Source organism: Carlito syrichta, unplaced genomic scaffold (genome assembly GCF_000164805.1).
Source record: "Carlito syrichta isolate Samal-C Ts95f unplaced genomic scaffold, Tarsius_syrichta-2.0.1 Scaffold316251, whole genome shotgun sequence".
Lineage (NCBI taxonomy): Eukaryota > Metazoa > Chordata > Mammalia > Primates > Tarsiidae > Carlito > Carlito syrichta.
This window is the reverse complement of record NW_007260347.1, coordinates 283,573-296,674: the sequence shown is the minus strand read 5'-3', so window position 1 is coordinate 296,674 and position 13,102 is coordinate 283,573. Positions and strand designations below refer to the sequence as shown.

General features: G+C 43.4%; 1 protein-coding gene across 1 annotated transcript in view; it reads right to left on the bottom strand.

Moving 5' to 3' along the window:
* RAB22A (RAB22A, member RAS oncogene family) overlaps positions 1-13,102 on the bottom strand; it is a 52,782-nt gene that overhangs the window by 6,437 nt on the left and 33,243 nt on the right. Inside the window, exons 3-6 of the mRNA XM_008073984.1 lie at positions 10,276-10,357; positions 2,178-2,249; positions 1,982-2,088; positions 1,268-1,377 (exon numbers count right to left, since the gene is read on the bottom strand). Of these exons, the coding sequence (XP_008072175.1) occupies positions 1,268-1,377; positions 1,982-2,088; positions 2,178-2,249; positions 10,276-10,357 (371 nt within the window). The remainder of the gene's footprint in view (positions 1-1,267; positions 1,378-1,981; positions 2,089-2,177; positions 2,250-10,275; positions 10,358-13,102) is intronic.

Genomic DNA, 13,102 nt, shown 5'->3' with positions numbered 1-13,102 from the left:
CCAAAAAAAAAAAAAAAAAATGCTGCCATGAAGGGGCTGGCCTAGTGTACCCACACCCACTGACCATATCTGGCAGCAGGTAGGCCCCTTAGGGTTGCAAAGTACTCTGAAGACATTTGAATTAGTGGCCAAATCTAAACAATGGGCATGTAAAAAAAATCTGAAAACTCAGAAATTTGGACAACCAGGGGCCCAGTTCCAGTCTGGTCCCAACTGTTGGAGCTAGACCTGACTTGCCAGCTGTTAGGGTCCCTGGGGCCCCCTCCCCCAGGTCTGCTCTGCCCATGGGTCATTCCCTGCCTCGCCTTGGTAGGCTCTGGAGTTCATGTCCCTCCCCTACAGAATGGCCATGGTCCTCCCAGCTCCAGGCATCTTGGATGTCAACCAATTGGTGGGTCTAGATAGGCACACCCCTGCTCTCACAGCTTTCTGCCTCGCTCTGTCTGGAAGCCTGACATGCTCCATGCAAATTCCCCATTCCTGCTTCCTCAAACCTCATACCAATGTCATCTCCTCAGAGAGGCCTTTCCTGACCACCACTCTTTCTCTACATCCTGAATTATTTTCGTCACATCACTTTCCATGACCTGAAATTCTTCTGTTTATTGGGTGCTCCCTGCCTGTCTCCCTTTGTAGAATGTGTGTTCCAGGAGAGCAAGGGCTGCATTCATCTTCTTCATGGCTGTCTCGCCTGTGTCTGGAACAGGTCCTGAGAAATATTCGGATGCATTTGAATAAAATGAATGGACAGGGATACATTCTGCAGAGGACCCCAAAGGTATGTAGCAGGCTCTCTCATGCCTCGTGTCATCACACTCACACTTCTAAAGGGAAGGGAAGGCGGGAAAAAGAGGTCTTAACTTGCACTCATCTAGGATTAATTTTTGAGGGTTTTCTTACAGTTGAATTATACCTGCATTTCATTTCCCTTTATTTATTTTGTTCACTTTTGATGACCTTGGATGACTAACTGAAACACGTTCACGGAGAAAAGGGAGAGACGATAGCTTCCACGATCTCAATGCCCTACACATCATTTATTCAGCAGCATCCTTTTTTCTAGAAGGGCTATCATCATCAGGCAGCAGCTCTCTAGCAATTATAACATAACATGCAAGCTGGCCATCACTCTTACACTCTCAAGTCTCATTTCACTGGGACAATAGGAGAGACTAGACTACTTTAAGGTAGGAATCCTAACCAGGAAGCTACTTTTGCTTTAACTTGCTCTGCACAGAGGAAACCGACAAGGCGCAGAGATACTCACTAATTTCTATAAAGAGTTCATTTATGTTTATCGCGTTTTTTGCGCTGGTCTCTACAAAAATTGCATGAATGGAGTCGGCGTAGTCCTTAGCATCTCTCTCCATGACTTCTCTGGAAGGCAACAATTGAAAATCAGAAATTCTACCCATTAAGGACCCAGTGTTCTTCCCACCTACCCAGTAATTAACCAGATTTCTGATGACAACAAATGCTGCGAATGGCTGCCGTAGGAGCCCTGACATGTGGTCCTCACCATTTCACCAATTCTATGGTTTAACAAAACAGAACAACACTCAGTACCACCAGCAATGTAGCTAATGGGATGGTCAGGGAATGGCGAGACAGGGCTTTCTTCCCCACCCAATTAAAAAAAAGAGTCCTCATTTTGGGAGTCGTGGAAATGGCCCAGAGAAACTGCCAATAAATGTGCTTCCGCATACCAGTATTCTGTCATGGGTGCCTGGGGGCTGCACTGATCTCAGATAATGTCAAGTGCGATGCAGCAGTGTTTACATAAATTATACACCTGTCTAAATACATAATATAATTAGTTCCAAATGCCTGAAATCTTAATTTTAGTTTGAAACTTCAGTACTACACAATCAAAAGGAATTTTTCAATGTCAGAGACAAAAGCAAAATTCTTAGACTGGATATTGCTCATTAAGAAAAGGAACACATAATCGGCATTGTCATCTCTCGTTCTAATACCTTACCTTACATCGATAAGATCACACTTATTTCCTGCAATGGCAACTACAATATTAGGTGGGCCATGCTGTCGAAGCTCTTTGACCCAATTCTTTAATGTTGAAAATGTCTCCTGTAACACAAGAGAGACAGAGCAACTAGAGGTCTAAGTAACTAAAAGAGAGCTTCCAAAGAGTCTAAACAAAACAGTGTGCATCTTACTTCTTTTGTGATATCATAAACGATGATAGCAGCAGCCGACCCTCGATAGTACATTGGTGCTAAGGCACGGAACTGCAGAGGGGAGGAAAGAAACAACAAAATGGAGAAAATGGGTTAAGTATGTTTTTTTTTACTAGACTTTTAAGCCCATTATCACAAAAGGTAATCGTTCTCTTAAGTCAAAGAAGATGACATGATGCTTTAAAGCAAATGAACCAGTAATTACCAAAGGCAAAAACTTTTAATGTAACACTGCAATGTCTCTCAGAAGATAGCTTAGAATACAGTTTTATAGGAATTAAATATGGTGCTATAAACAATTGTTTCAGCTAAAAAGGCTTTTTAATTGAACTCAATGTTATAATTCCCAAATTCATTTGTTCAATCGTCCTTTAAACTTTGGCTTCCCAAACTATCATGGAGATGAAAATAATGCGGTAAATAGTTCTCAAGAGAAGTGGTTGTATTTGGGTGTCATAAAGATAACCCTGTAATCTAATACTGATTGTCCTTCAGAAATGAGTACACATTTACAGTTACTACTTGGATGAGTTTGCAACTTGCTTTTTTGACATCTTCATGCACGTGGCAATTCCCACATGCTGTGCGCAGACCTCATTTCATTTACATGAACTTAACTCTGTGCATGGCTTCTTCCCATCCGTCACCTTCACCGTCACCTGCCCTCCCCCACCCTGACAGGTACAATAGGGAGGGAAGAGAAGGAAAGGAAAGGAGTAACATTTAAATAGGAAGGGTGATCTAGCCACTCATTTCTCATCAGGAGTATAAGATGGAAGACGCGCAGCTCTTTCCTGGTCAACCCTGATTCCTAGGCAATATCTCACCCACCCAATGTGAAGCCAACATATACAGAATTCTGCCTGTAACTGATCTTCATCTTACATCCTGACTGTGAAGCCTGAACCCCACATATGATGCGATGCCACTGTGCTCATATCCTGCTGTTTCTGGTGGCTCACCTCCAAACACAGCCAGGAATTACAGGGGAGAAGCTGGAGCACATACATAATCCATATACAGAACTATGAATTATTCTCATCCAATGAGTTTAATATTTTGGGTTTTAAACTTTCATATTAACTTGAGTTTTGCAAAAGAAAGTGAATTATGGGAGAAAGGTGCGGTTGCTCATGCCTGTAATCCAAGTTACCTGGGATGCTGAGGTGCAAGGACTGCTTGAGGCCAGAAGTTTGAGTCCAGCCTGGGGCTTAACCCCAGGCACACTGCAGGTAATCAAGAATTGGTTAACAAATGAATAAGACCTGTGTAAGTAAGTATGGGTGTCTGTTAAACTCACTGCTGGACCTCAATTTTCCATATACAGAAATTTACCAGTCTTGGTGAGAAAAACCCCTGCCTCTGAAGTCTGCCACCTTCCAATGAAATTATACATTATGTTTTAGAGAGAAAAGAACAAAAATAAAAGTTGTAAGCAAGAAAGCATTACAGACAACTACATTATTGGGTAAAAAAGATGTAAAATCTTTGAAGTGACTTCCACAGTTTAAGGGAAAATGGGACGGAAGTACACAGATGGGAGGCTGGGTGCGGTGGCTCACCCCTGTAATTCTAGCACTCTAGGAGGCTGAGATGGGAGGACTCCTTGAGGCCAGGAGTTCAAAAAGTGCGCAGATGTAACAAAGGTTATGGTGCTACATACCTCATTGCTGAATATCACTGTGGTCACCTTCAAAGTCCTCCCCTTGGAAAGCCATGCACTGATGCCAGTGCCTAGTCCACCTGTCAAAGCAATTTTGGAACGCTTTTTCCGGAACGGCCAACAGAGCTGTCATCACAAGAATGTCAGAGTTTGAATGGACAAACATTAAATTTCTAGTTAAATTTGGTAAGAGTGGAAGTGAAATCAGGGACCTATTAGTCCAAGTTTATGGGGATAATGCCATGAAGAAAATGGCAGCATGCAAATGGATTAAACATTTTTCTGAGGGGAGAGAAGACAGCACTGAGGAAGATAGGTCAGGACGTCCAGTAATGAGCAGAATTGACAAAAACGTTGCAAAAATTTGCCGAATTTTTTGTGCATCAAAATCATTGGCTGACTGTGAGAAGCACAGCAGACTAAACAAATATTGAAACAGTCAGGAAACTCTTGACTGAAAAATTTTGGCATGAGAAAGGTGTTTGCAAAATGGTCCCAAAGGAGCTCTTGCATCACAACAACGCACCTGCTCATACAGCACTATCTGTGAGGGAGTTTTTAACCAGTAAACAAATAACTGTATTGGAACACCCTCCCTACTCATCTGATCTGACCTCCAGTGATTTTTTTCTTTATCCGAAGATAAAAGAAACATTGAAAGGAAGACTTTTTTTGACATTCAGGACATCAAGGGTAATACAACGACAGCTCTGATGGTCATTCCACAAAAAGTGTTCCAAAATTGCTTTGATGGGGGCAGATTCTGGCTTCTGTTACTGTCTACCCTAGCTGTAGATGGGTAAGCCACTAAACTTTTTCCTGATTTTATTTTTTATTTTTTTATTTTTTCCTGATTTTAAACATGAGAACAATTCCTTACACGACTACTGTGATGATAAATGAGTTTGTGCTTTCTTGGTGTTCTGATCTCTGTGGTAATAAACAGTCATCAGCAGAAACCACATTAAGACGTAGAAATATACATCTTTAAGGACTGGACGCAATTTCTATTAGACTCTGGTTAATGAAGCTTTCTTTTATATCCCACATGCAGATGGTCAGTATTTGGAATGTTTTTGCTACATTTGTAGTGTACTGGTGGTGTTTATTCATGTATGTGCTGTGCTTATCATCCTACTGCTGCAGGAGTCTTTGTTAGTAAAGGATACTTGGTGGAAAAAGGTAACTTAAAATGAATTCATTCAGAATAGCAAATAACAGAGACAAAGGTCTCACAAAGGTTCTATCTTGAGATAAATTTAAATCATGAAAACAAGTTTCATTTTTACATAGTATTTGAAAAAACTTTGTTATTGCAGCCAGGAACTAATTTTTTGAATGAACACTAAAGTTGATAACTTGGATATGATTCTTCTGATACAACTACATGCTAGCACAATATGATATCCTTCATTTCATGTGTTACTTTCATATAGTCTTATCATCAAAATGACAATTTTTACAAAAATCTTTGAGGGCTCCATCAGTTTTCCCTAGGCCTCTCTTAACCCTTTGATACACATATCTTTATTTTCTAAAGCACTTAGTCATCATCCTGATCAGTATTTTTCCTTTCCATGTACATTTACGAGATCCCAACCGTCAAGGGCTTCACATGACATTTGAGAATTTCTCCAAAAGCTCTTTTATCAATTTAATGAAATCACTTTGTAACTGGGCCATCAGAAAGACAATCTACCTGTCAGAACTATGTGTGGCAACAGATGTCAAATGGAAAGAATGTCTGGATGGTCAGTTCATCAAACAAGGTTTTCATTTTATAATGACTTTTGGGTCCATAGTTGGTTACAGTTACAGAGAACTAAATAATAAACATGCAACAACAGAAATGTGTAATTTGAGTATCTGTAATTAAACCATGAGTTACTACTGAGAGAAGTAACATGATAAAAGTAAGAGGAGGCTCTGTCCTTATATGTGCCTAAGTAGGGCCAGCATTCAGTTAATATAAATCCGCTGGCATCAACACCATGTGCCAGGGACTGAGGGCAGAGGGATAAAGACAGTCCCTGCCCCCAAGGAGCTCAGTCTAATGGAAGGCAGACAAGGAAGGAAGACAGGTGACAGTCCTACAGATGAGGGCAAAGACTGTCCAGATTGAAAAAAAAAAATCCCAAAGAGTTCATCTGCTGATTCACTCAATCAGTATCTGAACATCAGCTCTATATCAGGCACAGTGCCAGGTCCTGGAAATACAGTAGTGAATGGGACACCAGGTCCCAGCTCTCAAGTTTAGTCTGGTGGGAGAGACCATCAATGAAGGCAAGCAGACAGACCTCTAATTACAGCTTGTAACACATGAACTGAGGAAATGAGAAAGGGCAGTGATGAAGAATGAATGGGGGGGCCTAGCTGAGGGCAAGGGGCCAGGGAGAACTCCAAGGGGGTGACATTAAACCTAAGATCAAAAGGTCAGGAAGGAGCCACTGGCCATGCTCTGAGAGAAAGGAAGAGAGAGTTCCAGTGAGAATGAGCAGTGTGTGTGAAGGTCTGAGGGCAATGAGTGCCAGAGACCTGAGAATGAAGAGGCTGGGGGAGATCACATGGGGCTTTGCAGGTCTCTGTTCAGAATGTAGCTATGTTGATAGGAGCAGAGGGAAGTCACTGAAGTGTATTTTTTGTTTTTGAGTTGGGAGTCTCTATTGCTGGATGGCACTGGCCTGATCTTAGCTTACCACAACCTCCTGGGCTCAAGCCATCCTTCTGTCTAGTAAATGAGACTAGAGGTGTGTGCCACCACGTCCAGCTAGTTTTTTAATTTTATTTAATTTTAATTTTATTTTTGAGTTGGAGTCTCACTCTGTTGACCACTGTGGAGTGCAGTGGCATACTCCTGGCCACCGCAGCCTCGACCTGCTGGGTTCCAGCGATCCTTCTGCCTCAGTCTTCCATGTAGCTGGAACTACAGGTACACACTACCATGCCCGGCTAATATTTTTGATTTATTGCAGCGATGAGGTCTCACCAAGTTGCCTGGGTGGGTCTCGAACCCACAGATTCAGGCAATCCACTAGCCTCGGCCTCCCAAAGTGCTGGGATTATAGGCTAAGTCACCGACCCCAGCCAAGTTTTTTATTTTTTGTATGTTGCACAGGCTGGTATTGAACTCCTGGGCACAAGTAATTTTCCTGCCTCAGCCTCCCAAAGCCCTGCTGTCTGAAGGGAATCAAGCAGGATGATAATAAGGTCTGATGTGTGTTTTCAAAAGATTCCTCTGGGTTCTGAGGGAAGTGCCATGGTGGGAGAAAAGCAGGGGGACCAGTGAGAAGGCAGAAATACACAGTAGAGGTAGAGGTGGCTGAGAGCAGGTACTGCTAGTGGCCACGGAGAAGTAAATGCACTTGAGAAAACAGGGCAGTCAGGACATCCTGATGGAGTTAAGTGTGGGGCGCTAAGGGTGAAGAGGGATCCACGATGATCTGGACTTGGTTTGAGCAGCCTGGGTGTTGGCAATGTACTCATCTGAGAACAGCAGGAATGGCAGGAAAGCCCCCTCAGTGGGTTCTGAAGGCTGAATCGGGTTTTCCGGGCAAAAGGTGGAGGAAGGGCATGCGGGGACCACTGCAGTATGGCATGTAGGAGAACTACATGCAGTTTGGTAATAGAGGACAGGTTGGTGGGAGGAGGCGAAAATGAAGTCTGGTTGTGGTTGGCACATTCAGGGCCTTGAATGCCTTGCCCAGGATAAACCAGCAGTCCCTGACCCAGAACATGCTCATAGTGGCAGCTCATGTGATCCTCCAGGGATTTCAAACACGTGATGTGCACTGTCAGATGCTGAGCTTAATCACTGTCACCTGGCAAGCATGGACGTGTGCTCTTGCCCATCAACGACTGGTTGAGGGAGTGCTCGCCAGGTGGTGCTCCTCTCCTGTCTTCTCCATGCAGCGTCTCCTGGTCAGCGCCCTGGTCTGGGCCTGGCCCATGAGCGTCTCCTGTGCTGCTCTGGGCTGCATGATGGTGCTTCAGGTAGGGTGGAGGTAGGTCCGCATCTCACAGAAACTATTCCTATCTCAGAACCAATCAGAAGTGCGCAAGCAAGAGGCAGAGGGCTAAATCACAAAACTTCATAGACTCTTGCTGTCATGCTAGCACAAAGGGAGAAGCATACACCCTTGTGTTATTCTTTGACATTTTTGAGTCAGGGTCTCACATCATCACCCAGGCTGGAGTGTAGTGGCACAATCACAGCTCACTGCAGCCTCAAGCTCCTGGGCTCACAGGATCCTCCTGCCTCAGCCTCCCAAGTAGCTGGGACTACAGGTGCATGCCACCATGCCTGGCTATTTTTTTTCTGTAGAGATGACATCTTGTCTAGGCTTGTCTCAAACTCCTGGGCTCAAGCAATTCTCTCGCCTCAAGCTCCCAAAGTGCTAAGATTACAGGTGTGAGCCACCACGTCTGGCCTGTGTTATCCTTTTTTCATGTTTCAGAAAAAAAGAGGTGTTATACATCACCATGTATACCAAGACAGGTTCTGACTGAAAGCATAATGGAATCTATTATAGCAAGATTCTTTATGATGAGGTCTTTGCTGTATCATCAAATACATGTGAAGGTAATTGAAGCTTGGGATATAGTGGATAGGTATATGCACTACATATAAACATGAGTTTGTGGCTAACAGAACAGAGCCCAGGGCTGTGTCTGGAGATATATTCAGGAGGACTCTGGGTAAGAGACACTTTTGGAGGATGGAAGAGGGATGCTTAGCAAAGGTCTAGCTGCTCTAAATGCTCCTTTTTTTTTTTTTTTTGAGTTGGAGTCTCACTCTGTCACTCAGACTGGAGTGCAGGGGCCGCTCCCGGCCACTGTAGCCTCAACCTGCTGGGTTCCGGCGATCCTTCTGCCTCAGTCTTCCAAATAGCTGGAACTACAGGCATGTGCTACTACATCCGGCTGATTTTTGATTTATTGTAGAGATGAGGTCTCGCCAAGTTGCCCAGGCAGGTCTCGAACCCGTGGGCTCAGGCAATCCGCTCACCTCGGCCTCCCAAAGCACTGGGATTACAGGCTGAGCCACCGAGCCCGGCCAAATGCTCCATTCTTGATGTGCCACACAAACAAAGGAGAAGCAGTGGGGAATGGAAGATGGAAAGGAGAGCGTCTCAGACGAATAACTAACTGGATAGGTGTGCAAAATCAGTGTCAGAAAATGAAGAAATCAAACAGAACAGACTTCAGATGTAAAATCTGTACACATGTACGGTGTCTATGTCTAGGACAACAGTAATGGTTTGTTTTGTTTTCCTGCGTTCGTCTGTGATGATTCTTGTCAGATTTTATACCACACACAAGTATCTATGTTGTCTTAGATAAGACTGTGATGACAGACTATTTTTCCTGATTACTCTTGGTATACTTTTAAGAGCTTAAGACAGCACTATGCATCAATCAGATGTGCTGTTTGGATAGTACTGGTTGAAAACAAAATTAAACGGCAGATGAATAATGGGTGGCTGCCAGAGGCACCTTGGCAGGGAAATTGGCCTCAGCACCCAGAGGGAAGATGAGGCAGTAGGCATGTCCGTTCCCCTCCATGGTGGCCAGGCTCCATTTCTGGTTCAAGCTCTTCCTTAAGCAGATAACCATCATGGTCAATTTTATCAGCAGGCATTTATTAAGTATCTATTTTAAGATACTGTATTAGCTCATCCTTTTCACTTAAATCTCAAACTTTATATGCTGTAAAGTTCCCTCTTTAGCTTTTATTTTATTTTACTTTTTTTTTGAGTTGGAGTCTCACTCTGTCGCCCAGACTGGAGTGCAGTGGCCACTCCCGGCCACCGCAGCCTCGACCTGCTGGGCTCCGGCGATCCTTCTACCTCAGCCTTCCAAGTAGCCGGAACTACAAGCATGCGCTACCACGCCCAGCTGATTTTTGTATTTATCGTAGAGGTGAGGTCTCGCCACCCAGGCGGGTCTCAAGCCCGCGGGCTCAGGCAATCCATTCACCTCAGCCTCCCAAAGACGTGGGATTACAGGCTGAGCCACAGAGCCCGGCCCCTCTTTAGCTTTTAAATGGCAGCTATAAGTGAGCTGTGCCTAATTCTCCCTTTCTATCACTAATTCTTTTACATGTCTTTAGTAGAGGATGGAGCCCCAAATTATACACAATGCTCTGAGCAGAATTTTATCACGCCTATTAGTCAGCATTTACATTAAGACATTAAGAAGTATAAAAACGCCCTTAGTGCCCGTCATCACTTTCCCCATCAGTGGACTCTGTGGCTCTAATTGAAAAGAAAAAGGCCAGCCTACGCAAGTGGAGATCAGTATGTCTCCAGCACACAGAAGAGAAGTGAGTAACACGAGGTGACAGGAATGGTGACAGTGTAATTGGCACTTTCATTTGGGCCTCAGAAAAACAGAGTAAATTAAACAGTGACTTACTCGTTCTTGTCCAGCTGTATCCCAGATTAGGAATTTATGTAGCTCATTTTGGTACTGGACAGTCTTGGTCATAAAAGATGCCCTATAAAGAGAGACCTAAATGATCAGAATACAATTATGTAAAGCATGTCCAGCCCTAGTTGGAACATCACTTAGACTTAATGCTCAGCCTCCCAGCTCCATACTATACCCTAATTGTGTTCTTCTCCAGAGTATTTATGGGATGCTCAGAGGCTGGCTGCATATTCAGTCAAAATAAAGCATGAGGCACATCTGCCCAACACAAAGAAGGAGGAACTCTTTGGTGTCTGATAGCCTCAGCTCTGTATCAAAAGGACCAAGAGCTGGTTTGGAAATCCAAACATTAGCCTCCACTGTCAAACACAGAAGCTTCTATTTAAAAAGATGTTATCATGGGAAACGTTTCTTAAAAAGTGTCCAGGAGGTGTATGTATTACTAAAAAAAATATTAGGTCATTTGGGTTTGTCCTCAATTCCCAAACTACATGCCCATATAAATAGCTGGGTAAGAACTAGTGTTAAGGCCAGAGTTAATAAAATTAAGATGCTAAACAAGGAGCAGAAACAGCTGGAGAAGTAATGGCTGCACCAAGGTGACCCGATGTGCCATCAGTGCCCTGATGACTCTGTGTTTCACTGACAACAAAGGCTTCTCAGTTGAGGTTCAGCGTCAGACCTCAGGGCCTCATCCAACCCTTGATGGGGAAAGGAATCATGGTCCACAGGTCACATCGCTCACTCTGAGGGCTTTGACAGCAAGGTTCTTATTATTTTGGGGGTTCCATATTTTTGGAGGATTTTGAGTGAGACTTCACAGCCTGCATATTCTCTGAGAAGCCATGTCTGGACACTCTCAAAGCTCTAGGACTTGGGTTCAGGCGTCCAGCCCTGGGAATAGGCCTAGCTCCAAAACTACCTTCTGTTCCTCACCTCAACCAAAGGGCAGCTTTCCAGTCTCCCAGATGCATCCCAGTCTGGCTAGCAAAAACCAGAGGTGATCATATCTTCTTTTCTACTGGATAATAAGCTTCTGAAGTCAAGGGCTAAATTGTACTCTTTCTCACTTTTTTTTTGTTTGTTTGCCAAGTTGTACTCTTGAACCATACCCTAAACACTCCAATCAGGACAATGAATCCAACAGCCAGGCATTTCTGGATATGTTGAGAGCTTGAAATATTTTTGAGATTTAAGTAATAATCTTCAAAAAAGTGCAAGTTGAAATAGAATGACTTTCTGATAAATTATTGAACATAGATGACTGTCAGAATCCTTAGTTTTAAACACTTCAACTCTGATGCAATAAATATCTGGCAATATTTACATAAATTTATGGCATAGCAAGTAGCCTCCAAAATAGTACTGCAATGAGGAAGGAAAAGTGAATTAGGAGTGAAAATCATACTTATTGGATAGATACTATTATTGGATATTTATTTACTGAAAATTTACCCCCTAGTGTCCTCAGTAAAGTGCTTTGTGCATAGAAGGTACTCCATAAATGGTCATTGTATCAAGAACTTCTGGTGACTCACTATGATTAAATCATGATGTGCAACATGATTTCTCACTTAGGAAAGATTTGAGCATTCAAAAAGCATTGTTTATTGTGAAGATTAAATGAGATGATGCATGTGAAAGTGCTTTGCAAATTGTAAAGCACTATATCTATAAGAGGGATTATTATTTTTATTTAAAGGCAGCTCCAGGAAATGCTTTAGTTTAGACTTTGCAATTAGTCTTAAAAGCTTGAAACTCAACATTCCATCAATTATGGCTGTGGTTTTACTTTTAAGAGTGACAACAGGAACCCACCAGAAGCCTATTAAACACATCCATGTGGCTGCCTGAAGGACAAGAGAAGAAATCTGCTTCCAGTAGATAAATGCTGAGAGAAGTATATGCAATAATTAAAAGGAAATGTTTCATCACAGCATCAGAACTCAATGAACTCAGCCTACCTGCCAACCATTTCCCTTGAATGACATTTCTTTTTTTTTTTTTTTGAGTCGGAGTCTCACTCTGTCACCCAGGCAGGAGTGCAGTGGCACACTCACAGCCACCGCAGCCTCGACCTGCTGGGCATAGGCGATCCTTCCGCCTCAGCCTTCCAAGTACCTAGAACCACAGGAATGCGCCACTATGCCTGGTTAATTTTTAAATTTATTGTAGAGACGAAGTCTCGCCATGTAGCTCAGGCTGGCCTCGAACCCCTAGGCTCAGGCAATCCTCTCACCTCTGTCTCCCAAAGTGCTGGGATTACAGGGGTGAGCTGCTGCAGACGATGACATTTCTTTTTACCGACTTACTAATGAGTCAGAAGAGAGACACAATGGCAGCTGTGATGTAACAAAATGAGTAAATCCAAATGAGTAAATCCAACTCTCTGATGCTGGACCACCCTTCCAGCTCTCTCTCATTGTCATTTTCACCATGCCTCCTTCCAGTCTATCCTGATGTCCTCCTGTGCCCAACGCTTCCTTCTTGGGTCTATGTCCATGTCTGTTGGCTTCTTGTACTTTTATTGCCAGCACTACTTGTCTATACTGACAGTTCTCTAGCAATCTTGTCTGTTTTGTTTCAACCACCCAGAAAAGCCCCAGCAGCCTCTCCATCTGCTTCCATATTCAATGGAAGAATGGAGGCCTTGCTAGAGGAAAATCTTCCACAAAAACTATATGGACTAGCAGGAAGATTCTACCCAATGTCAGCTGGGTCTGCCTTTAGGCCTTCTTCCATTCTACACAACCAACCATCATTTCATGTTCTTATACCTCCTTTCCAGCTCTCCACCACTTCCTGCTACCTT